Source organism: Nestor notabilis, unplaced genomic scaffold (assembly GCF_000696875.1).
Source record: "Nestor notabilis isolate BGI_N333 unplaced genomic scaffold, ASM69687v1 scaffold5680, whole genome shotgun sequence".
In the NCBI taxonomy this organism is placed as follows: domain Eukaryota; kingdom Metazoa; phylum Chordata; class Aves; order Psittaciformes; family Psittacidae; genus Nestor; species Nestor notabilis.
In genome coordinates this window covers 8,977-35,973 of record NW_009910548.1, presented here as the reverse complement: position 1 = coordinate 35,973, position 26,997 = coordinate 8,977, and the positions used below count along the sequence as shown (strand labels likewise).

The 26,997-nt window shown below is 48.0% G+C and overlaps 1 protein-coding gene across 1 annotated transcript in view; it reads right to left on the bottom strand.

The window, feature by feature from the left end:
- The window catches only part of LOC104402627 (calsequestrin-2), a 30,419-nt gene extending 5,434 nt beyond the window's left edge, over positions 1 to 24,985 (bottom strand). Inside the window, exons 1-7 of the mRNA XM_010010550.1 lie at positions 24,558 to 24,985; positions 11,776 to 11,860; positions 10,660 to 10,760; positions 8,009 to 8,120; positions 6,823 to 6,896; positions 6,246 to 6,376; positions 2,216 to 2,261 (exon numbers count right to left, since the gene is read on the bottom strand). Of these exons, the coding sequence (XP_010008852.1) occupies positions 2,216 to 2,261; positions 6,246 to 6,376; positions 6,823 to 6,896; positions 8,009 to 8,120; positions 10,660 to 10,760; positions 11,776 to 11,860; positions 24,558 to 24,830 (822 nt within the window). The 5' untranslated portion in view covers positions 24,831 to 24,985. The remainder of the gene's footprint in view (positions 1 to 2,215; positions 2,262 to 6,245; positions 6,377 to 6,822; positions 6,897 to 8,008; positions 8,121 to 10,659; positions 10,761 to 11,775; positions 11,861 to 24,557) is intronic.
- Between the last annotated feature and the right edge of the window lie 2,012 nt (positions 24,986 to 26,997).

Below are 26,997 nucleotides of genomic sequence, written 5' to 3'. Positions count from 1 at the left end.
GTAAAGAATTTCTTCCTTATATCCAACCTGATATATCTGTCACCATGCTCAGCTCCCAAATGTGCTCCTTCAGGGCCAGTAAAGGACGTTTCTTCATGATACAAGAGCTGAGGTGGCTCAGTTTGGTCCCTTTTGGGAAGTGAAGGGTCTCTGTTTTAGATGAGGGTCTCCATGACCAGCAAGGGGAATTTGGGGCTCCAGTGTATGGAGGACAGAAATGATGGCCTGGTGGACCGCTTTTCTCCATGAGATACCAAAGTAGTGAGTAATGGTACTGGCAAAGGCCAATGGATCTGCTGGCTGGTCCATCATCCGCCTGCTATGAATGTCATCTCTGAATTATCCCACAGATCAGCTTTGCCTTCCTCACCCACTGCCAGTCCCAGTTTCCATTTCAATTGGTTTTAATGCAAGAAAAAATTCCCATCTAAATGCTAATTTCTGTTCCCTTCTGAGCCCAGAGGTGACAAAGCCACCATCAAAACCTGAAAGGAAACCCCCCAAAAAACCCCTGAAAGATTAAGTGGAAAACATTATCTTTAAAAACAATAGCAGATGCTGGGCCTGTGCTGGTGTCTTCAGGGAATACATTTTCACTGGGGCATTCTAGGCAGATCTACTTGGGATTCAGACCACTTACAGCTGGAAAAATCTACACTGTTGTTTTTTCTCCATTGTCAGACAGAAAAATAGAATATATATATATGTGATATATAATTATATCTATAGCTATATAATGTAGCTGTATTCTGACCTCCAAGGCAGTAAACAAAACTAGGGTAACTCCAGTGAAGTCATTGAGGATGTTTTGGACTTGCAGCAAGATCAGCATCCAGACCATTGTCTCCCGTAGATGCAAGTCCCCTATTCATAGTAGAGGCAAGCTCTGTATTCCCAGGCTGCTGGTAAAGCAAACATCCCACCACTGACAATTCCCACTTTCCCCAAGGTTCAGTATGAAAGCAAAACCACTGCATGTGAACCTTGGACCCCACTGCAGCCCCATGAGGAAACTTCAAGGGACCTCAGTGGATCTGGGAAGTCATCATCTATACATAATCTGTATTCCCAAACCAAATGAAAAGCTCTCATGCCTAAGTGGCTCATAACTCCTGCTTCAGCCTTATTACCTCTCATCTTGTATTAAAGACTCCAGAGGTTTTTGGTGCTTCGGAGTCCCACAGCATTTCCTGTTCCACAGCCAAGCAAGGAGGCAACTGAATGCTGTTACAAATGTGATGAGCTTTTTGGAGGAGTGACTGTGTCTTCCTTAGCACCCGTAAAGCACCTCTTCAGCTTTGCTTTTCAGCATTCAGCTGCCATTCGAAGCTCCCTGACTGGCTATTAACATCGTGCTCATTCACAGAAAGGGATCATTTTTTATACATGATTTTTCTTTCATTTTCACCCATCCACTGTTCCCCACCCTTGCAGACAAGGAGAGTCCTCTCTGTGTGATTGGTGCCAAACTGCTGCTTAGCTCTTCACAATCTCTAACTTGCAGCTTGCTCACGCTGTGAGAAGTACAATCAATACACTATTTACTCCATAATCTCTTTAATTAACTGAACTGCCTGCTCTCGCTTGCATTTTGAGTTGTACAATTGCTCTGGTACAATTTCCATGAGTCATCTGTTCAATACAATCATAGAATCATAGAATCAACTCGTTTGGAAAAGACCTTTAAGATCATCACGTTCAACCTTTACTCCAGCACTGCCAAGGTCAGCACTAACCCATCTCACTGAGGGCCTCATCTACACGGTGTGTAAACACTTGCAGGGATGGTGACTCCAGCGCTGCCCTGGGCAGCCTGTTCCAATGCCTGATAACAGTGAGCAGGACACTGAATCATCCCACCACCAGCAGTGACACCCGTTACATGAGATGGATCATCCTTGGGAAGGATGCCTTCCAGAACTATATTACAGACACTAAAGCAGGTCAACACCCACCTGGCATGCTTCGTTAGCTTTCCCTGACCCATCTGTGGAGCAAACAGCACCCAGCTCAGCTGTCCACCGCTGCTAAGCAAAGCATCTGAGATATGGGCTTCACAGCCAAGGCTTTCCCTTCTTCCCAGAGCAGGCAAAGTGGTTTTGCTCACAAGGAAGGAAAGACAATGTGCCCAGCCAGAAACTGGAGCTCTTGAGCACAGCAGTTTCTTGTTGGAAGCTAGCAGAGAACACAAGGCTTCCCACCAGTGTGTACTTACCCATGTCTCAAACATGTCCTCTGGGCGCAGCTTCCGCAAGGTTGCCCTGGAAGGAAGACAGAAATGCTCTTTGAGAACACATCCAGCACCATCACACATGACGCTGATGGTGTCACGGAGAAGGTCACTGTGGCATGTTTGGCTGGTGGCTGGAGTTAGCATTGTCAGCCACCACGTTTTGAATGCAAGCAAAGGGGGCACAGTAGGTCAACTTCTGCTTTTATTTATGGTGGTAAACCCCTGCCCTTGCTCCCACTGGAGTCACTGCAACTGCTATCTGTGCTTGGGAAGATGAGACCCTTCTCTGTGCTGGGATGTGCTGGCGAGTTTGTCCCACAGATGACAGATTGTTCTGTCCATGCTGAGCGCATGAGAGGAGCTGTTCACTTTTGTCTTGCAGTCCCTGGGACATTCCTAATGAGCTTTTTTCCCCTTTTCTTCTGTTTTTTTACCCCAGCATAATTCCACCACCAAAATCCTTCCAAACTCTTCTGAAGCAAAGAAGACAGAATAATCTCTGGGAAGAAAAGTTAGATCCTAATTGAACAGTAAATCTTTTCAGACACATCCATAGCAGGGAGCCTGCCAGAGAGCCTGGCAGGCTGAGAGGTGGCTGTGGTGTTAAAGAGACACCCAAGGAACACAAAGCCATAGCAGACAAGCACAAGTAATCCCCACAACTCTGCTCACTGTAGCACGAGGTGTCCAGGAAAGTTCACCAGCAAAACAGGTGTCTCTAGTTGACCAGCCCCAGGAGCTTTTGCAAAAAGAAGTATTGGTCAATGTGGTCCTAGAACAGATTGGTAAAGGGAGTAGTGACATGTTGGCATCAGTGAGATGTGTAACCTGTCACTTCAGTTTGCTTCGCTACCAGGGCAATGGAAACAAGGAGCATTGTTTTAGGGGTTCCTGAAGGATCTGGGGCACCACAGGTCTGGAAGAGCAACGTCCTTATGGGCACAATGCCACCAGAAAAAGTAGAATTAACAGACCTTTGAAGGAATATGACACAGTAGCACAAGAGATGTGTGGCCCTTAAGTCACGGCCATGGGTCTGCTGGAGTTCCCAGAGCAAGTCAATGAGTGAGTGAAGGTGTGCTGGTCAATGCAGCGAGCTGCCTTTAGAGGACCATTGGGCAAGGTCCCTTACTAAAGGCTCTCAGAGAAACCAAGCTGCAGTTAGATCAGAGGAGAAGTCCTCCTGTGGATTAATGACATTGGAAGATGAAGGTTGAGATGAACGGTCAATTTTCAAGACAAAGAGAATTAAGATTCATAGCACAGCATATGCTTTGACATGATCGTATGCATAACATATTCTCACACAACCTGAAAAAGATAGGAATATAACAGTGGTTGCTTATCAGATCCAATTCTTTGGTAATCAACATAGGTCTAACTATGAGGAGATACAGAGGGACCTCCTGGGAGCTGAGAGGCTGCATGACAGATAGACATATAGCAGGCAATGCACTTGTAGAAAAAGCAATATACAGGTGCAACAATGGGTTCTAAATGAGTTCTAATTAATCATTGCCTCTCAGGAAAAGGGCCAAGTGTCATAAATTGAGAAAGTATCAGTTCCAAAGGAAAAAAGAGGGTTACAAGCAGTTAGGAAATGACTAAGGAGCAGAACACATCATGCCATTATAGCAATAGACAGCTATACTATGCACCTCCACAGTGAGCGTATGTGTGGTTCTGGTCATCCCATCACAGAAATGATATGGAACAGCTGAAAAAGGGACATGGAAACACGGCAGTGGTGAATGAAGGTATGGAATGACCTCTGGGGTGGGGAGGTTAAGTAGATAAGAGCTCTTTATCTTATAAAAGAGGTGACTGAAGATGGATTGGGGGGGGGGGGGTTAAAAAAATTGGGATGGTAAAACCCCAAATGTAAAACAGGGAACGGTCATTGGTCCTCACAACACAAGAGCTTGTAGGTGCCCAGTGAAGTTTCTAGGTAGCAGGTATAAACTGAACAAACAAATGCTCTTTTGATGCAATGCATAATTCAGTTGCCAAACTGGCTGCTTTCAGCATCAAAATAGGAGGTAAAAAAGACTATAGAAATGGAAGAATAGTTACTAAGCAGAAGATCAGGGATGTTTTTGACCCAGCAAGTCTCCTCATTGCTGATTGTTTGAAACTGGAGATTCTATCAGGTGAATGTGTATTACGTACTTCTTCATGTACCTGGCTTCCAAGACGCTTTCCCTGTCCTGTAGGGGCAACTATTCGAGAATGGAAACCTGGTCAGAAAGATTTGGTCACACCCATGTGTATTGATTGCTACAGAGTTACTCTATATTTACTCTGGTTACTTCCCTGTGCTGTAGGGAGTGGGGTAAGTGGGGTTTAGGTGAGTTAAGAGGGAGGAGAATTCAGCCCCCATGTTGCTATATCACAATTACAGAGAACTAGTCGAGTGTGGGGTGGGTGTCCAACCTCAGCATTACTGCATGTGAAACAAGCATTAACCCAGAGACCTCTTGCTGCAGGCAGAGGAACTACCATGTAACTGGTATTTGTGGAACCTATCGTGTCCAATTCTATTCTGTGCTGTTCTGTACCATCCTATCCCATTCTAGTCTAGTGTATTCTATTGTATTCTAGTCTACTGTATTCTAGTCTCTTGTATTATATTGCATCCTGTTATATTCTATTGTATTCTCTGTGAGACTCAGCATTAGCTGCTGGGAACACATCACTGTCACCCTTTTTCCCCTGCCATGGCAGCACTTTGGTCCAAGGTTTGGGATTTCAGGCATCTAATTTCACGAGACACCTTTTAATTCCCTTCTGAGCCTTGGCACTTGCAAAATACATGGCCCATCCTCTCGCTCCTACCAAGCACCTTGTAGCATCTCGAAATACGTAAGACCTGGGGGGGTTCCACTGCAGTTTTGTGCTGGTGGAGAGCTTGCCTCATTAGGCATTTAGCCGTGTTTGACATCTCCTCATGCTGCTGCTTGATATAAAGAGCATAAGAAACAAAGATGGGAAAGACTGAGGTCAGGAAGTCCAGGAGATCAATAAAGTGACCTGCAAGTACATGGGACATAGAGGACCCCTTCGTATGTCAGAAAAAGCAGAGATCTGTTTCCAAGTCTGGTGACTTAGGGATTCCAGAGATGATCTTTTGTCTCTAAACCCTTGGTGTGTGAACACAAACCTCCAGCTCAGCCTGATTTAGGGTCCTCCAACTGTATCGATGGTCCTGCTTTTCTTGAACTCTTTTCTGGTCTGTTGAAGGTCTGAAATGCAGTTGCAGGAGCAGCAGATAGCCTCTGTGACTATCCTGTGCTGCATTTTTAAGAGTCTAAAAATACAGCACCTCCTGTGTGCCCCTATAATTAAACCCTGTGCTTTTACACAGGATCAGCCTTTCCAGTCAGTTCTAGACTGTTGGTAGCTGAGTCCCTAAACAACTGTCCAATAAATCTGGTTGCAAAAAGTATGGAGCATCTACAGCTCCTGTTGAGCTGATCAAACGCTGTAGGTGCTCAGCACTGTTGCCACATGAAGTCCAACACTGCCATAACAGCAGTGGCTTCCTCTCCACGCCTGAGGTCAGCAGGAGCCTCTTAATCCATCCTGATTCCTCCAAGCTTGGCCTGAGCTCAGAGCCTGCCTATGGACATATCTGGCATCAGGAGATGGATATATGATATACCCATTAGTGATGCTGTTTTGAGGAGGGAGGGAACAGACCTAAATTAAAAGCATGGGCAAGTAGGGCAAGGTCTCCACTCTGCAGTGCCTGCAAGCCCCCCTGCTCTTTGAGGGAGGAGGAGGAAAGCTCTGTTGTCACCCCCACAGTGGTGGGCTCTGATTGCAGCACAGATACTTGCACCTGTGGGAGTAGGAAAAGACCAGCCAAAATCTCAGACCTGGGTCAGCAAGTCATGAAAAGGTGGTTGTCATCCTAATTTTTAATGAGCGGGATGCTCTAAAGGGACACGTATGTGATGCCAGCCACCTTTACCTGCTTCCCATGGGCAGGAATATCCTGCATGCTACATACCTTTTGTGCTCCTTCACAAATTCAACCAGCTCCTCTTCTGAGTAAGGCTTATCAGGGATGTGAACAGGCTCATCCATAAACGGTTCATAGAAGTCCACCTCGTTCATCTTCAGACCCAGCTTCTTGGCAACCTGTTGCAGTGCAGATGGTCAGAGGTGAGTGAGCCTGACATGCCTCTTTGCCTGCACGGAGTGTCTCCTGGTCAAGGCACTTGCTCTGTCTCAGAGCATCCACTCTCAGAGGTGGTCAACAGAATACGAATGGATCTTTGCTTGGTTAAAAACCTACTGAAGATCTCTACACTACTGGTCTCAAGCACTGAGGCAGAACAAGGCCAGAGTCAAGTTCCCACAAACCTAATGGGGCTGGTTTCCAAACCCAGGTCAGGACCTGCCTCCATGCTGCAGAAATGGCCTTTTATCTTGCCACAGGGACAAATCCAAATGTGGACACCACACATTACAGGAACACTGAAAATGAGAAGCTGGAGCCAGATACTAAACCTGGGAGCAATCTGAGCTACTGGAAATCAGGTGGTGAAGTCTGGGAGCTCCCATGGAGGTCCACAGATGCTTACCCCTTTGTCAAAGGTGGCAAAGAACTTGATGTACGGCTGGAAGTGTTCAGCAGCTTCTTCAAATGCTTTGTAATCTGGAAGGAGAAAAGGGGAATGAAGAAAAGATATCATCGGCAGCTGGTCAGCACAGAAGGCACCAGAGAAGAACAAAAACTATTGCAAAATACATCAGATGACGGCACTGTGCTTCTTCCACCTTTCCAGGGTTTACAAGTGTGACATGGTGACTGTCACCAAGGCATGCTCTGCCTGCTGCAGGAGAAGGGAGCAGGAACGAGGTATGTTTTTACTGTTACTGGTGTCAGGTCCTCAGCTGGGATCAGGAAGGATGCTCTCAGCCTAGCAGGAGTTCCTTACAACAGGTATTTCCCACCTTTCTCCAAAATACTTATTACTGTCCTGCAGCCCATTTTGAGTGGGCAAGAAAGCTGAAGGGAGAGATGGAAGGGCTGCTGTGGTGCAGCAGACCTGGTGATATGTTGCTTGTTCAGGTAGGAATACCCATCTTTCTGCTAAAGGGAAGCCTTGCAAGTATGGGATGCACTGCCAGCACTGCTTGGAGAGCAAGGAGAGCGCTCAGGGCTGGCAGAGGAGACCACTAGGGCTTGTCAGTGAGTCTCTGGTGAGGGTTTCTCTAGACTGGTGAAAGCTGATGGTTTGGGTTGCACATCCCTCAGGGCATGGGACCAGCCTCTTTTCAGCCTTGGGGTACAGCAAGGAGAAACAGGTCAGTGCCTCCTCCAGGCTGACCTAAGACATCCTGCTTACCACTGCTGTATGTTCGCCAAATGAGTATTGAATGTGTGTCTCACTCATTCCCTTTTCCTCCCTCCCTCTTTCTTCGATCTTTTGGGCTTGCTGCTCCTAAGAGGGGGAGCTTTGCTTCTTTTAAGCGCTCACCCAGTGTAACTGTAACCTCATCTGATTCTGAGCAAGGTAGGCTTACTTTACTTCAGGAGCCCCTGGATTATCACCTCCTTCTTTTGCCAACAGATACCTTTCAGAAGGATCATCGCTGTTGGTGCAGGAATGGGCTTATGCATGGCAAGAGCCGAGATTTGCCTGCAACCCCACCTCATCCTGCCATATGCCCCAGCACCCTTAGTGTTCATGCAGAAGAACCAATGCCCCGGCCCCAGAGCTCCCACTCGGGCTCCAAGCCCCATGAGGAACATATTCCTCTTACGTTCAGAGTCTTCTCCTTTGAAGTAGCCAATGAGTTTGATTTCCTCATCAATTCGGTCAAAGGCCTGAAGCTCCAGCTTGCTGTTTATGACCTCCACGGGGTCTTCTAGCACCTGCCATGACAAATGCATTTGATAAGCAATGATTTGCAACACCAACCTATGCCTGGCAGGGTATGTCCCTAGCAAACTAAGCAGGGAGAAGGAGGTCACCCAGTTTCTGAACTGCTGAAAACACTACTTAGTGCTCTCTGCCTAAATGTGAGGAGAAGAGAGGTGCAGGTCACCTTCAGAGGGAGCCATTAATAGGTTCACTGCATAGGTTGAAGCATCAAGAGGGAAGCTGGGAAAGGTCTGAGTAACCCAAATTGATACTGAGGGACCTGTTGTGATGAGAGACAAAAGGTAGCAATTGCAGCTGACTTTAGTGAGACTGAGAAAAAGAGAGAGCAGTTGAAAGTGACTGGTGTGGGGACCATGAGCTTGCATACATTTGTTTTCAAGTGTCATTTGCTGGAAGACGTCATTGCAAAGAGCTTTATTTTGGAAAACATTAAACCCAGCACACCAGAGGGTGACCAAACAGTGTTTTGGAGCAGTGGAAAGTCTGGATGTGAATTTTCCTGGCTGATTGTCCTATGCAGAATGGCTTAAACCCATTCTTTGGCCCTAGACACATCACAGTGTTGATGAGGAAGCTGGAAGACCTATCTTCCTCTTCAGTATGTGGTTGTTCCAGACTTTGTTTCTGTTTTCTTTATCTAGCCGCTGCTGGTGAAACAACTTGGTCTGGTTATTTTGCCCGGCAATACGGGTGTAAATCAGGTGTGGTTTCACTAGGAAAACAGAAGTGCAGGCAGGCCACTACACAGCCTGCAGCAGAGCAGAGGATCTCTGGGTTTGTTTTCCTTTGAGATCAGGCTGACAAGGCATCACAGATGTGTTTGTTTTTACTTCCCTGCTTTGCTGGGTATTACCCCTCTTGAGTGGAAAACACAAACAGAAATCCTTGCTCTCTTCCTTTGTTCACAGAACGTGGCTTTTCAGTGACACACCACAAAGCACAGCAAGGAAAACCTCACCAAGAGCCTTACGCCACACTCCTTGCGATGATCATAGATTCACAGAATCCCAGGCTGGTTTGGGTTGGAAGGACCTTAAAGCTCATCCAGTTCCAACCCCCTGCCATGGGCAGGGACACCTCACACTAGAGCAGGTTATCCCAAGTCCCTGTGTCCAACCTGGCCTTGAACACTGCCAGGGATTGGGGCAGCCACAGCTTCTCTGGGCACCCTGTGCCAGCGCCTCAGCACCCTCACAGGAAGATGCTCTGAGGAGAAGCAACAGATGCTCTTGCAAGGCTGTGCCTGTGCTGTGTCCACAGCAGCATGTGCTGTGTTCGTGCTCCCTGGTGCCACGGTGCCCTGAGCCATGGGAACCAGGGATCCCACTGCTGCAGCGGTCACACAGCAAAGCCCTGCCCTGCCTGTCACCCTCCTGGCTGGGGCAGATGCCTGTTTCTGTCCCTGAAGCCTCTTGCATGTGTTCTGGTCACAATACTTGATGCACACAGCCACAGACATGGCCGTTGGAGAACTAAGGATTGAGGGAGCTGTTTGTCTTACCAGGCCATGCCTCTTCCCACCAGCACTCCTGCACCACAGGCAACCTGCCCCTCTGGTAGACAAATCCTGCTGGCTCCACTACTCCCCTTAGCTCCCTTATCTGCATTATTGCATGGCTGCTCGTAAAGGGAGCTTCATCTCAAAGGAAAGCCAAGCCACTGCAAAATGCTTTCACTACAAATCAAAGACCCTGTTTTTGGGCTGTTTCCTTTCCTAAGAATAAAATTTAAATAGAATTGCATCATGTTGATGGGAGTCAGCATCTCTTTTGCATTTGGGCATAAATGTGAATACATGATTGTGTGCACGCACAAAATGACCTGAGAGCACTCCACCCCTGGCAGTGTTAAAGGCCAGGTTGGACAGAGTCCTGGGTGACATGGTTTAGTGTGAGGTGTCCCTACCCATGGCAGGGGGTTGGAACTAGATGATCTTAAGATCCTTTCCAACCCAAACTATTCTATGATTCTCTAAGTAAGTAGGGCCTTGATCTCTAACTCATGGCAGTGCAATTTGGGAAGTTCACTGAAGAGGCAGTAGTACACTGTGTTGCTTATGTGGTTGTGTCTAGAAAGGGGCAAATAGTTTGCAGCATATGCCTTTCCAATGATCTGAGTTCTTTTTAGATGCTCTATGAGAATGCTACTTCCTGGGTATGTTTTTTAGTAACTTTTCTTTAAAAAGAAAGAAGTGTGAGATTTTGCAAATGGCAAAGTGTTTGCAGGCCAGCTTGTTGAGGTGGGTGACTACCAGTCAGTTATGTGGGATTGTTGCTTGATTCTAGTCAAATACACCATAAACAGAAAGGAGAGCAGAGAATCTTTAAGATATAAGAGGTTGATAGCATATAAAGGTACCAGCTTTCCTGGGAACTCATAGCCAAACAAGTATTTGGGAAGCTGGCAAATGTCATCTTCACCAGTGTGTTAGCAAACTGGAATTTCAAATAAAGATAAAGCCATGGTTTTTAGCAAAGTAAGTATTTGCAAGGGCTTCTCAGAGGCTTTATCTGTCTTATCTGTGCTTACATCCAAGAGGAATTCCACCAAGACATCTGTAGCCAGCTCTCCATCAAATTCAATCAACCGCTCCTCCTTAAAGACATAGAGACTTCCCTCTTCAACCAAGCCTGAAAGAAGGAGACGGGAAACACAATGTGGTTAACACATCCCTAAAAGCATTTCTACTACAGAGTATCTTGCTTGTTATTCCAGCAACACCTCCTTGGAACATGCAATTGCCGATTTGCAGTGTTGGTCCAGTTAGAACCAATTTGAGCAGTCTCCTGATTGATGTTTCATGGCACAAGGGACAGACCTCAGCCAGAACTCACCATGGCTTCTTACCAAATGTGGAACTTGTTGTTCAGGTCACAGTTTGGCCTCAGCTGGAAAAGTTGTGTACCAGGACCTTGGTTTTGCTTGGCTATCTATCTCACAGTAAATAGTACTGGGCTCTACCTGACATCCCAAATATTAACCTGTCCCTAGATGGAAAATGGATTGTGATGCAGGTTGTGCTCTCTGCTCAGAGAAGGCTATGTGAACATGAAAGGTGACCTGAAAGCCAAAGCGAGTTTTGAACTCTGAGGCTTAGCTAGCCTTGGCAAAACAGTTAGAAACCTATGACAGAGATGCCACAGATGGCAGGCTAGCAGATTTGAATGGTATATAACTGGACTGAGGGTGGATGCCACAGCATCTCGATGGAGGCTCCAAAACCAACAGCAGTGAGCTCCTCCCACAGTGCATGATGGCAGGGTACCATGGGCTAGTTCGTGCCTTCTTGGAAAGGGAGAAGCTCTCAGCTTTAGTTTAGCTTCCACCAGCACACAGAGCCTTTAATTTAGAAAAGAAAATTATTTTGCTGTGGTGTGGTGACATTTGGGGGGTCTGTCTGATTTCCCTATGGGTTTCGGTTCTGCGCTGCTATGTCAGACCTGTCTCTCTGTAGGAAGATCATGGAGTTACTCCATGGCACCTATTTACAGTATCTGCTCAACAAGCAGCGAGCTTCTGCCTCGTCATCACTATGGCATGAACTGGCTTTCTTTTTCACTTGGTTTGGTTTGGTTTTGGTACTTTCAGGCATCACTCCCACACCTCTCTCCAAGCTATTCCAGAGATACCAGACATAGGACTTACCTAACTTCTTGGCAAGTTTGGCATCCTTCTTGGAGTCAACCATCCCGAAGCCGATGCTCTTGGGCTCCAGGACCTGAGCTGCCAGCTGTGGGAGGAATCAGAGAGCCCAACCTTAGCAGCATTAACACCACAGGGTAGCTAATAGCCGTTGTGCACTGCTAGCATCGTACAACAGGCACCAGTGACCCATATTTTGCTTTCAGAGAGCATCAATGGGTGGGATGCATCACATGCTGCCTCCCTGCTGAGATAACACCACCCAGAGGTCAAAAGGGTTGGGTTCCTTCCCACTGTGTTGCAGCACCGAGTTTGCTCACCATATCGCATGCTGTTAACTGCTGTTTGACACTGGCATCAGGAGAGGGCTCCTGACCGAATCGGGGACACCAAAGCAGCAGACATGGCTGGGAGAAAGACTTTTGCCACTGACACAAAGCAAAAGCTGACTCCTCCATTGTGCCTTTGTGACCTTCTGAAGTGGAGTGTGACATGTGGGCACCATGGACATTTTAACTCTGGAAGTGCTTGGTGTCAGGCAGTAGTGGCTTCAAACTGGATGGGATGCAGGGCACAGCAGCATCACTTTTCATTCATACATGGGATGGGGTGGCCATAGCAGGCACCCAGCAAAATAAAGCAGAGGGGCTCCTGGCTTTGCAAAAGCAGTTCTTTCTCTTAGGAAATGCTTTAAGTTGTGTCTTCTGTCCAGGCTTCAGTCACCCCCCAGTTCCTGGTCCCCTCTTTTTCCTAAAGAAACAGGCCTAATCCCATCCATGCTTGCATTTGCCTCCTCGCAGTTCCGGGAAACCACTGCCCACTGTCCCCACCATTTTTGCTGAAGGGGCCTCTTGAACATATCAAGTTGCTGCCTGTTTTGTGAAAATAGATATGTGAGGAAAGGAGAGACGCTCTGCAAATGCCCCGTGGTGGGAATGGCCACGGCTGGGACCCTGTAAATTCCAGATGGACGCCGTAAAGATGAAGTGACCTTGGGAAATGAGCCCCTTACTCACCAGATGACCGACTTAGCCCCACTGCAGGCATGCCAGAGACCCAATGAGGCTATAATGATGCTCTGAGACCACCAAGCAGCTGTAAGATCCCCCTCCTCCTCCCTCTCCCTCCTTCCACCATGAATACGTCTGATGCTGATGGTCTTCTTGCTGTACCCCCTCCCAGCCCTGCCAGATGTTAGGGGGACAGTAGGGATGAGGGGTTGGGGGCCTCCAGGACAGGAATGTCCCTCTTAGGGTGCAGCTGCCTGCGCTTGGTGGTGGGAGGTTAGAGGGCGGGCATAAGAAAAGCCATGGCCAGGGAGATGGCAGGCTGATTTAGGAGGAGCACCCTCCCCCAGGACCCATTTTGGCATCCTCCCCCAGCCTCAAAGCCAGTTTGAATGTCACCCAGCGGCACTGCCCCCATGGCCACATGGCCCCTTGGCTCCCCTGCTATAAATAGCTTCCTCCTGCGTCTGGGTGCTGTGAGAGCGAGCAGTGATTAAAGGCATCAGGGAGCAAAAGTGATGGGGCAGCCCCACTGCCTGCACACTGGGGTGTCATGGAGCCGGCAACACATTGGCATCATTTTGGCATCCCTAAAATCCTGAGGATCAGGGCCCAGGGACCTTGCCTGGGTGAAGAGGAGTGATGGAGAATGTGGTTGTCTTCTCCCTTCCACCAAATATGTGCATCCAGGTCTGTCTTGGAAGCCCTCCAGAAGGACATACTCTCCACCAGTCACCACAGCATCACTGTAACCTTGACTCCTCTGTGGCTGCCTGGCCAGTCTTCAGGGAGACAGTCACCATGTGTGTGGTACCATGCTCATGTTATGCAGGAAATGGGTGGTTTTGTGGCTTTTTCCTTGCTCTCGGCCTGTGCTTTGAAGTAAAGGTGAGGCTGCATATTCAGGGCTTGTGCTTACAATGGGTGCAGCCTGAACTGCTCCATGTTTGTGCATCCATTGATAAGGCATCTAAGCACTGCCCTGACTGGTCTAGCATCCCATCTCCTAGCTCAGGCCACAGCCATCCACCTGATGAGCACCTGGTACCCTATAATACAGGGAGAGATGGACACCTCTTGTGAGCATCTGTCCTGGGTTCAGCTATAGCTAAATATCTGCAAGCAGGGAATGGTGAGGGAAGCTGTTTTCTGTTCCCCATTATGGGGGTCTGCCTTTACTGGACAAGAGGATGGAGCCTGTAGGATCATCAGCTTTTGGGAGCACTGTCAGCATGTCCCCACATGTTGGCAGTTATGTAGAACAGCAAGAGGTTCCTCAGTCAACACTTGATCCTCTGGCTGCACTGTGACCAGAGGCAACACACAAGAAAACCCAAGGGAAGAAGGCTGTTCATTCATATCCAGTCCAGTCCACACTTGACCTAGCTACTTCCTTACAGCTGTGTTAACCATGTGCCAGACACCATCAGACTAGTTTAAGCCCAACAGTTCTTGACTCCTTCTCACAGGAGGTGGTTGGGGTTTCTCAGGGGTGTTTGAAGCAGCTCAGGAACATGCAGAAAAGCTGAAGCACCTGCTACAGACAAGAGGCTGGGCGTGGATGTTAGCAAGAGAGGAGGCATTGATCAGGAGTGATGCGTGTCAGCACGCAGTGTAGGCAAGGTAGCTCTTGGGAGGCGAATGGGTGCAGCCGGTCGTGAAAGAGTAAACATGTCAAGAAAGCGTGTCTGATGGGATGAAAGCCCCTTTGTGTGAGACTGTGGGTGTGTGCACTTCATTAGCGCTCAAGAAAGGTCACGGTAATGCTGGAGGTATGCCTGTTGGTGTCTCTTGGAGGTGTGTGTATCGTGGGTACATGAGGTGTTCCTCTGAAGAGGCTTACCCTGAGGGAAGGTGTGTCACAGTGTGTGTATATAGGAGAGAGCATGTACAGCACCCTCCTATACACACAGCGTGTATACTGTGGGGATGGAGCTAAGCACGCAGCCTGCCTCCTTCCCTGGGACTTTGATGCTATATGTAATAGTGAGGTGAGTGGTACAGCCTGTGCCCATCCGCAGAGCACTGGGGTCTTGCACCAGGGAAATCTTCATGCGACATCAGACTCTGAGAAGCTCTTTCCACTGTGGCAGCACCTAGAAGCAGGAGACCTTTGCAAGTGTGACAGTACCTATGGGGGCTTTTTCAAGTGCAAGTTATGCAGGGGCTGGATCTTGCACCTTTGAGTCTCACCAGTTTTTAGGTGAGTGTGTATTCCCACACCTGTACTTTAACCCCATAAGGCAGAGAAATATAAAGTATGCCAAAGGCACGTCAGCTTGGCTAGTTGTCCCCTGCTCATTACAGTATCAAGCATTTCTATATCTCCTTACAGTATTTTCTGATTCCTTAATGCTAGTGGGATTTGAATGCAGATAATGTTTCTAATCTTGACAATCCCCTTGGCTCAGGACCTTGGGACAGAGGTGGCTGTAATGTAAGAACATATCCCCTCCTCCTCCCCCTTCTCCGCCTCCCTTTAAATTCATACCGCTTGAAGTCTTGGCCAGCCAGAGCCCTTGCCTTTGTGTAAGCCTCTATAGCAAGTAATCTAGTTTGAACAGCTGCCTGGGGAGATGGAGGGGAGAAACCGCCTTGGAAGAACTGAACCTAACTCGTCATACAGTCCCTGGGATATAACAAAAGCTTTGGGAAAGCAGAGTGGGCTGAGGGTGTGAGCAAAGATCCCAGGAGCCCACCTCCTTTCCCCCACTTCCCTCAGATAATAGCCATACTTGAATTTGGTCCCTGGGATGTGTGAGAGGTGCCACTCCAAAGTGAAGCTCGAATAGCACTGAGTAAGCAAGCACCACCTCATCTTGGATAGTGTCAACAGTTAGAGGTTATAGAGCAGCAGGTCTGCCTGGCCACACTCCTATTTCAGCTGCAGGCAACACGGGTTGCGCCAAACCTTGCATTTGGTGTCAGTTCTGCTGCTAAATGGCAGACAAAATGCAACAGAGAGGGTTGCAAATAGGGGTGGGAGGAGCAGGTGTCTCAGCATGGTCAGTTTTCATCATGGAGTGACTCTGTGGATTTCTGGCCTGGATTTTCTTCCCACTTCCCACTAGAAGCACCTGCCTGCAGCTCCCACTGACAGAAAGGCTCATCACTGGGTGGCAGGGAGATGGGGACACAAGGGTATCTGTGAGAGCCACCAGGACTAAAATACTCTTAAGCGTTGGAGCATTCTGTTTCCCTAGCTGGCAGCAGTTGAAGAACAAAACTCAAGCAATGCAAAAAGGAGAGCAACAGGGGATGATGAGGGAATGTCCCTCAAGCAACCTACACTTCTCTGTTGTTTCTCTCTTGCTTTCTTTAAAGCTGCAGTCTATGTTGATTGTCAGAACCTGGTTGGTGAAATGATGATGATTTTATATCCCAAAATGTCAGGGGTTTATTTTCAGAAACAGCAGTAGGTGATGGCAAAAGCCTAGGGTATTTCCCCTAAAACTTCGAATCCCTATGCAGGACTCATGCCTTCATGCTGTTTGGCTTCTCTGTTGTTCGAGCTGATGGGCAGTTTGTTGGAGAGCAGAGGGGGTTATCTCTCCTTCCTGATGTTGTGCTGTCTCCTCTAGCATCCTCTTGCACGCTCCACTAGTAACGTTTCAAGTTCTTGCTGGTGAATTAGGGGTCATGAAGCATCGTGGTGATCAAAGAGAAGGGACAGAAGTCTGCTGAGCCACTAGAGAAGCCACCCTGCTGGCAGCAGGGACCAGAGCAGAGCTCATTGCTTCCACTTTCCTGCCCTTTTCCACCACCTGAGCTGCCCAGAGAGGCTGTTTACTGCTCAACCTGCCCTCCCAGGACTAAAAGGCAAGTCCCCAAATATGGAACACCTAAAGGTCACTCTAAAGGTGGTCACTAAAGGTGGCTTTCACAGGTAATGCTCCAAGAACGCCGCCTGGGGGCTTTAATTGCTGCACAGCCGCTCAGCCCAGTCAGATGCACGATGTGCTTTTTGGCTGCCTCCCTAAAGGGTTTGCATAGTTAGGGCTGTATTTTTATCCACTCCGGGCATCCCTAATTTTAGCGAGCAGTAAGCTAAAGCGCAGCTCCCCTTCCATGAGCTAACCCTTGCCACTGAGCACCCATGGGTCCCGGGGCCACCTGCCACCGTTCCTGGCTAGTCCTCGCTGGCGCTGCATCGCAGATGCTTTGCCAGCTTGGCTGGGCAGCTTGCACACTGAGGACAGCCCGGGGTATACGTGCATGCATGTGCTGTGGGGTTTGGGACAGTGCCCTGGGGCCAACCCTTGCTAAGCCGCCCCAAAAGGGAGGCAACAGGTCTGCCCTTGACAAACTTGAGGCCATCTCTGTCTTCTTGTTTTTCCAGTCTCAGAGAGGCTGATTTGCAACTGAAGGCTGGATGCTGCCATGGATGCAGGGCACAAGCTGGCTCCTTTCAGTAGATGGTGGAGGAGGGAAGCATGCTTGCTATTCAGCATGTTGACCTCCGCAGACCCATGTCATTCCTACGCCTCCAGTTCCCAGCAACAAGCCAGATTTCTTGAGTTTCTGACCTAGTGGGTGTGAGCCAGTGCCTTTGAAACCCTGGGGTGTCCATGATGCTGAGAGCCAGGACCCCCCATCCTGCATACTCAAAGGATTGGTGAGCAGATGCCCTGGGGGAATGGAGGGGGTCCTTGAGACAAGAAAGGCCTTTTACCCAAGGAGTGAGCAGAGAGAAATAAGAACTGAGGGAAGCTTTAAAAAGACACAGCCCCCTAAGCACCAGGTCCAAGCTGTCAGTGCTGTATCTCCTGACAGGGCTGGACACGGTTCCCAGAAAGAGGACATATCAGGTACGGCAGCTGGCCTTCACCAGAGCTGTGTCAGAGAACACGCAGGAATGAGCACCATCAGCACTGCTTAGGAGGGAGCACTGGCCATCCTGGGGCACTGCCTGCTCTGCAGCCACCCTGGGAATTGAGTTATTCCATGTTGCTGCTTGCTCTATTTCCTCGGGCAAGGTTTTGTCTCATGTATGTAGGTAAATCCCAATGTGCAAAGGATAAAAAAACCCACAAGCTTGGACCTTGCTAAGTCACTTCTTTCCTAAGCCACGGATTCCTTTCCCGAGTGCCTGTTATTTATGGTCAGAGGCTGAAAAAGAACATCTTTGGTCATCAAACCCAGGACCGTGTCATTCAATCTCTGTCACAGACTGGTCAATGTCCATTTTAAAATCATTGGACTGTTCTTCCCTTGTTTTCCTCCTCTGGTGATAAGGGACTTCCTAGTTTCCAGGCTTGTTTTATTCATAGCCCATTTGTCCTTAGGCTTTGCGCTTAAATAGCTCTTCCCCCTCTTGGGTGTTTAAAGAGAATTATCCTCTCCCCTTTCCATTCTCCCCACATATGAAGCTCGGGCATGAAGGAAGGGCAGTCACAGGCTTTGTTTAGTGTGGTTTTAGATGAAGGGCACTGGCAGACTGAGCTCTGGAGTTAGGACATGTGGGCTCAGCATGGCCCACTATACCCAGTCTGCCTCAGAGAGCAGCAGCTGCCCCAGGCTCCTGGGAAATGTCAAGGTCCGTGGTGGAGAAGATGGAATGGTAACTACAAACACCACACATATTCACCGAGTAGGCGAGTGTGAGCTCCAGCTTGTCCTTTTGAGGCTCCTCACTCAGGACAAAGGCACCTCATTACACAAGAGCGAGACCCTGCATCCCGGGAACCAGCACAGCAGGAAGGCACTAGAAACCCCCTCTGGCACTTGTTTTGGAAGCTGGCTAACGTTAGGATAGCTGGGATCTAAGAGGATGGGCTTGTCAACGTTCTTCCTCAATGCATTTCTAAAGGGAGGAGTGACGCAGAAGGAGTCTCCATGTGGCTTAAGGTCTTGCATGGCGCCTACAGAGGTTGTCTGCAACTGCTGGGCAGTGAGAAGAGCTCCTCATATTAGGGCCAAGAAAGACTCCAAAGCCTGATCAGACTTGGCCTTGTTCTGTGTCAGCAAGTGGACCCAAGCTCACAGGGGTCTGCCATGTCTCCAGGTGACATTTGGGTCTCTGGATGAAACCAGCTTGATTTTCTTTAGGTCCTGGGATTACAGCTAGTCTCTGCTCTGAGAACTGCTGTCAGTACACCTTTCTTTTGATCATACTTTAGCAGCTGAGAAAGGTGCCTTTCAAAGAGCATTATGGCATTGAAAGTGGGGTCTTATGCTAGATGCTGCTCATGCAGCCAGTCCAAACTCACTGCTGGGAACTGACAGAGGGACTTCAAAGAAAGAAACTGGGCAATAGCAGGTAAAGCAGCCTTGGAAATAGTTTCTGATGCTGTTATACAGAAAGACCGAATCACATACTTGTCTCTCGATGACAGTGTGCCCACCTGCGAAATGGGCAGCTCTCTGTAACTTGTTTGTATGACCAGCATGTCAGTAAGTGAACTCCTTCTGCGTGCTGCTGCTGAAAATCAGTGCTCTGCTGGCTGTTGATGAACTGAGACTGACTTATATGGTCTCAGAGGGCAAAGTAATCAATGCACCTTTTTTCCTTTCCTTTCCCTTCCTTCCTTATTTTTGCATTAACTTATCTTTAGTGGAAGCCACTAAACTCCTCTTTTACTACAGGTACAAGGTACTTGCACTGCAGGCTTCTGCACATACCTATCCAGCCAGGTGTGTCTCTCATGTTGAGAGTTTGTTTTGTAGGGACTCAGAGATGTGACAGTTTCAGTGATACTTACTGGGCATGTCTTGTATAACGTGTCTACCCAGCCCTGGGAATTGTGTTGAGGCTTTGCCTTGTGAACATGCCCATTTTCAAAGAAAAAGACTGAAATCTGAGCTTGTGAAACAGAGAAGGGTGCTTAAAGAAAAGGCTTGGATTTATGGTTGTGTTTATGTTTACACTCTGCCTAGAGATGGGCTGAACTATACTCTCATCTGCTGGTTCTCAGGAAGTTCTGGGATAAACTGCACAGACCTGAATTTGAAACATTTTTCCTGGGTTTCATCTACTCTCAAGAGATTTTAAGACCATGTGGCTGAGCTACCCCAAACCCACCTGATCTTGCACCATTTTCCATCCTGAGCTCAAAGCTGTAGTAATTTCAACACTTGATAATAAATCCTCGCTCTGAAGTGAACTGGGAGGTAGCCCTTACACACAGTTTAACCCTCATCTTTTAGTGGATTCCAAATCTATCTTTCCCTCTCACACCAGAGGTAGCTACTGGCTGTGGTTGGACATTGTGGGGATCTCATGCAATGTAATCTCATGGATTTATATTTCTAGGTTCATAGGAGAAAATTTTCCTTTTGTTACAGAATCTGATCCTAGAATCCATCTGGAAAGGGGAGAACCATGTCCCTCTGCTCTTACCTCTAATCAGACTGGTTAGTGCTCGGGCAGTTCTACATGAGTTTTCAGCCCAGGGACACTATTGCATTAAAGGACCTAAAATATCTGGGCCCTCTTTCTTTAAGGATATTATACATGCACACAGATGACAAGGGAATAATGGCAGGGGAGCCAGGACTGAGTGTTTCAGCAGAGGAGGCGTTACTGTAGTGAGACAACCTCAGTTACTGGGGAGAGCTTCTCAAGTGCAAAAGGAAAACCTCAAACCCCACTGCTCATTGTTCTTGCTACATGATTCCTAGAGATAAGAGCTGGTCCTCTGGAAGGCAAAACTATGCCAATATTTCGGGATATTCAGAGATGAGAGAGAGATGGGATAAGGTCTGAGAAGTTGTATGATACAGGACAAAATGAGGTAGGAGAACTACAGAGGAGAAGAAAGACAGAACAGGTATTTCTCAACTTCACTGCTTTGGTCTTTTCCTCTTTTGCCCCTTCTTCAGTAAAGCTGAGACCTTTTAGGACAAGTAGGTTTTTTCCTTACATGTCTTTTAAATGATATGAACCCTTGTGCTTGGCTGTTTCCTCTGCTTCTTCACCTCATGGGGCACACAGGGCTCCTGTGAACATCACCACAGAGTAGGAATAGCTACTGTTAGCTCTGGGACTGCCTGGTTCAACCTCTGCATTGCACTGTACAGAGGCTTTTCCCTGCTCAGGCTGCAGGTGCTTTTCAGTAGTCAGCGGTACAGAGTGGAGTCATAGGAGAAAGGCAACTGAAGGAGGAGAGCCCTTTAACCTGAGCTGTGAAAGAGCCTATGCTCATGCTGTCTCTGCCCTGGGTTGTCTAATGACAACCCTTCCACAACCCTTTTCCACCCTGGCCAGAAAGCGGTAGGCAGTTGCATCTCCAGGCATTGCTTTGACTGTTTTCTCAACAGACTAAGGCAGCAGCCCCCAGCTTTCTTACCCCAACCTGATGAGCTGACACTGCTGTCCTTGGAGCTGTTGTCATGCACAAAGGATGCTTCAAAGAAGCTGCTTTTGCTGCTAGAGGGGCTTAGTTGTCCCTGGACCCTGTCCTCACCAGGTAACACCAACAGTGTCAGTGTCAGGAGCTGTCAGGACTGCTTCATGATTGTCTTCACCTTCATTCCCTTTCTAAACTGGAAAGGGACCCTGGGCTGCATGGGAACATGGTGACAGTCAAAGACTCCCTGTACCGTCCCACTGTAATATTAGCTTAATGATGGCATCCCTTTTCTGGTGATTGCTGAGCTTTTGACAGTGTCAGTCAGTCCTACATGCTGGGCTTCTGTCCTGGGAAGGAAATTTTTCCTATCAATCATATCATTTTCTTCTAAGCCTGCTGCTCACAGCTGTGGTTTGGGAAAGTCCTTGAATACATGCTTAACTTTACAGATGTGCTGTCAGGGTTTCAGCTTGGTTTCCTAAGGGTATGAGACCCTTGTGACTCTCTTCTCTCTTCCCCCAGGTCTGTCTCTAAGCTGCCTCCCCTAATAAGTTTTCTAGCTATTGGTGTTTTTTCAGCCATATCTTCTGGAGTCAAGGATCTCAAGCATAATAAAGCTATTGCAGGTTTCATGCAGAGCAGGAGACTTCAGTTCCCTTTCATGAGAGGAGACTGAAGTTCCCTGAAAGAAGGAAGTGTTGTCACATGAGCTCAACCCCTGTTAGGCACTAAAGGATCCAGTTAAGAGAGAGCCTCACATGCTCCTCACTCATGGGAGAAGCCCCTGTCGGAGCTTGTTACTGACCATGAGCTACATCAAGGAAACCATGATGGATGTCTTCTGTTCTTTTCTTGGTGTCTTAAGACATTTCTTCAAGCCTTTGGTATTTGGAATTAAACATTTATTATAAGAAAGAGAAACAGAAAGGATGGACTTTTTGGGGTTATTAAGCCCATTCCCTCCCATGTTCATCAGGTAATTTGCCACACCAAACTCTAACCACCCAGCCCAGATATTTTCTTAGTTCCACACTTGCCTATTTTTTTGGATGAAGGCTCCCTATTTTTCCTAATGATGGAGACCAGTGCCATTGTATGGAAGTGGGGGGGAAAGGGGGTAAGAACATAATGTTTTCCAGGCTGTGGAAGCAGCACGTTTCATTGTGAATCAGCAGGTACATTGTCAGTACAGTAAGATGGAAAAAGATAAGCTGCTCCAGAAAGGAACATCTTACCACAGGCAGCGCCTTACTCTAGGAACTTCCCAAGCTGGCTGTCAGGGAATAGCAAGGCTTGGAGTGTTTGCCTTTTAGATACCTCATTTCAGGCATAAAGGACCTTCAGCACTCAGAGTCCTGAACCCTCTACTCCAATTAGATACATGAAGCCTTCCTGAGTGAACTTTTCCCAGGTTTGGGTGGAAGGAGAGGCCCTGTCACTGCTCCTGTGCCTACCCATCAGGAGACTGATCCCAGGCAGTGCGTCTCAGATGTATGGCTCCACACCTCAGCCATTGCAGCTGCAGCTACTCCTTTCCCTCTCCCTGTCCTGGGAGAACATGATATCCCACAGCTCGATAGGCTCTGGCAGGGGAGATTGAGAGTGACCCCCATGGCACAACACGGTATGGTTTGAGGTGAGGGAGGCAGATGCTGTCTCAAGAGGGAGCAGTTTACAACCTGGTTTTCCCACTCCTTTCACGAGGGCTCCGATGGTTGAGTTAGTACAGAAATTGGGAGCACTAGCTGGCCTGTGTCCTATGTAGGATAGCACACGTCCTATCTTCTCTGTTGCCTCCTGAGACCCTCTCCCCTCCGACTCCCTTGGGTGACAGAGCCAAATGAGGGCTCAGCCTGCAGATTGCTCTTGTGCTTGGGCTGCTTCTGCATTTCCCAATCCGGGGATGGGGGGGGAGACTGTGAAACTTTGAGACATGCACTGAATCAGCATTGCAAGTGCTCGGGAAATGCTGAGGTCGAAGCCACAAGTGCCAGCTGATGTGTGTGTGTGGCACAGTTAGCTGGTAGCTGAGCATTAGTGAACTAGAGCACCTCCAATTACGTAAAGACTGCTGCAGATCTAATCCTCAATCTCTTGGCCAAGGTCACAGAAGAAGTCCACAGCAGGGAAACAATTGGAAACCAAATCACCAGAGTCCTAAGTTAATGTACTTGCTGCTGAATCAAATCCTGCAAAATGAAAGCTTTAAACCAGATTGTATTGTAGCCATCAAGCTCTTGATATGGTTGATAACTTGGGTATAGGTGCCATGGGGACTAAAACTGATAGTACACGATAGAAAACTGCTTCTGTCAGGTTTCTATAAATATGTATCTAGTAACTGCTTGCCATCTATCGAGCATGAAATAGCTATGCTATTAAACAACAATGCAATTATACTACCAACCATAAACATTTCAACTGGAGTTTCCTTTTCTTTGCCAAATGTTATTTGATCACCCACTGGAGCAAGTAACTGTTCCCTAACAGCTGAGTAAAATATGGGTAAGGTTTTGAATCTTTCTTGTCCTCAGGCTTGCTGAGGAGGTCAGCAGACGTTGAACTTGGCATTGGATGTTTTCAGGTCTTAGCCCTCAGCAAACAACACTTTGCAATTCACGTTTGCTATAGTCTTAGGGGCGCAATGCATTTTCGTTCTGGATCAGATAAAGAAAGCTTATGTGTTTCTTCTGCAATTCTCACTTTCTTTCCAAATCTGTCTTTAGGTTAAGAGGGAATATTTGTAAGCCCCTGATAGGAAACAAGGACCGAACAATCCAGGCATGCCGCTGTATGATTCCCTAGATTACAGCTACACTGCAAGAAGGAATGCTATGAATCTACTTTGCAGTTTTCACCGTGATTTATTTTACTGAGGATTTAATTAATCATTCTTCCACCAAAGAATGAACAACACTTTTTCCAGCACAGAAGTGAATGGCTGCATTAACAAGCAGCTCCACACTGATTCCAAGCAGGCAACCAAGTGTCAGAGAAACAAAAAGGGATTTAATGCTGCACCAACAGGGAGTTTTTGAGATGGGGAGCTACGACACCCGTTTGCAGCACAGTTTCGTAAGGCCTCTTGGCTAATTGCTCCTAGATGGATAGAAAATGGGACTGAATCCAGAATACAAGGAGGATACAGAATGAGAAAGGATCTAAAAACTTTAAGCTACAAACTCAGGTCTGTGCTGGCATTTGGGAAAGCTCAGCTGAGCTGAGCTCGTGTTTGCAAGGTTACCCGCTATTGCCTGGGCTTCTGATGCACCATCCAAAAAGACTATTTCCCAGCAAACAACTCAGAAGAGAACAAAACAAGCTTTTCCTGGGCTTCAGAACTCAGGTGCTAACTCAAATCCAAGTAAGCAAGCCCAGACCTTTGGGTGCTCAACTCCCTCCTGCACAAGAGCCTTTGACTGTCCTCTCCTCGGCTCCAAACGACACTGTGCTATTGACCCCGGCTGAGACATGCAGCAGCACTTACCTCCAGGACCATCTCTGTCATCTGGAACTGCTTCTGGGACACCTTGTCAGAGCTCACCGGCTCATGGAAGAGCAGACAGAGCATGTCATACTTCTTGAGGGCCTGCTTGTAGTTCTTCTCGTTCAGGTCAATCACTCGGTCTTTCCCATCATAAGTGGGGAAGTTCAGTCCTTCTTCTGCCTTGCAGCAGGAAAGCAGGTAAAAACCTGCCAGGATCCAGCAAGTCACCTTCATAGGGGAGACCTTGGAGTGCAGCAGGGGGCAGCTAAACATCCCCCTCCTTCTTAATTTGGGGAGAAGGGGAGACCAAAAGCTCCAGGTGAAGTTCAAACCGAGTTTCTTTTTCTGCTGCCTTGTTAATGATCAGCCCCAATGCTGCAAGGCTGGTGGGGAGCAGCAAACTTTGCTGTCTTGGGCTCACAACAAAGAGACAGACAGGAGAAGCTGTCAGGCCAAGCCCTGGATACCTTACATAGCTGTGTCCAGCTCCCGTGTCATTAGGAACTCCATTTTTAGGAAGCAGTTGTTTCAGGCTAAAAATAAACCCTGCAATGAATAAAAAGGACAGATATGACACCATTGAGGGACTTGCTGGCACTCTGCATCATCTGAGAGAGAGGGAGTGAGCAAGCGGGAGGGAGCGGAAGGTGGCAGTGCTGGGAGTACACAGGCAGGGTTTTGTGAAGGCACAGACTTCTCTTGCACAGGGAACCGAGGCACAGCCTGTCCTATTAGGGCTTAACAAAAATAGAAGGTATTCATTGCAATTTATAATAAGGGTATCTCTCTTTATATATCCCCTTGAGCATCACGGTGATTAGGCTTTGGATAACAGATCTCGGGTTAAGCAGTTTCAGAGCCTCAACTACACTGCTAGAGGAAAAGTCCCTGTTCCTCAGCAGCAAAGGAGGTGAGCACTCATGGGATTCCCTCCTCCTCCTCCTGCCTGGAGCACCAGCTGGGGCTGTAGGCTAACATTCAGCATCTTTTCTGCAGCACCTTATTCTCTGTTTGTGGAGTACCAGGAGAATTGCTGTCCCTTGGACCAGTAATCCTGAAGCAGAAGGAAGCTTATATTGCAACCTTCCATGCCTATAGTAGTTACTAAGCCTCATACATTGCTGGCAAGTGGTTAAAACATTATTGCACTAAGCAGGGGTGAAGGGCAGGAGATGTGTCCAGACCAGGGCTCTTCTTAAGATGATGGAGAGATGGCCATCAGTGCAACCTGCCTGTTGGCCCAGAAGCAGTTTTTCACACAACCCTGTTGCATTTCCCAGCAAGCAATCCTGCATATACCTTGCCCTTCATCTCCTGGGAATGGTGACTGGTTCCCCCTTCCCCAGGAGCTCAGTGCTGGCTGCTGCTCTGCTGCATTGCCTGCACCACTGCATCGTGCTGCTGGAAGAGGACAGTTCGGTGGCACAGTCTTTCACCTCTTCCCCTCCTGTGACCGGGCTGTCACTGCTGCCCCATGACTGGCAGCGACAGGCAGGTCGAGGCAGGCCAGCTGGCCACAAACCAGCACGGGGGCTGGCATGGATCCACTGGAGAAGGCATGCAGAGGGGCTGGAAGAGAAGAGCTTGACAGGGAGCATGGGTCCGCCGCCCGGCAGAAGCGATGTGCAGACACGTGGCCTTACCAGCCTCCTTGCTGTTGCTTCATCACAGCCTTGCTCCATCCACACCGGGGAAGAAGTGATGTCCCTTCTTGGTGCATGCAACTCACACCCCAGAAATCTGTTCCCATTTAATTGTATGTATGGGACTGTTTCAGTATTTGGGGTGAAAGGCAAGCATTACTTAGCAATTATAGGATCACTGAATCATTTATGTTGGAAAAGACCTTTAAAATCATTGAGTCCAACCGTAAACCTAACCAAGTTCACCCCTAAACCGCATTGTTAAGTGGCACATCTACGTGTCTTTTAAAATACCTCCAGGGATGGTGGTTCAACCTCTTCCCTTGACAGATTATACCCATCTCCTTGGTGTCTTAGAAGAACATGTCCCCCTCAGCTTTCAGTTCTAACCTAAACAGCCCACGAGAAACTGACTGGAACTGTGGGCAATGGTTTCCAAGTCTGTGTTATTTCCAAAGCCTCTTAGTTTCTGCTCATGGTTTTTGAGAAGTTCAATGCTTGCCTGCAACTTGAAGTCTTAATGATGAAGCCTGAGGGAATTTGGGTAAAAGCCAGAGCACGGCAGCTTCTGAAATACACTCCCTACTAAAACACCCTTCAGGAGTGATCATTTTAAAGGGAGATGTGACAAACCTTGATAAATCTGATTGCTTTTAGTGAGAGACACAAGACTTGTGTCACAGTGGGTGGCAATGGCTGGCTAGGCTGAACGTTTAGGCTGTAAAACACCGAACTGAGTTTTTGGGATGACTGGGCATACATCAGGCTGGTTGATTGCCTTTGAAGGACCCCATGGC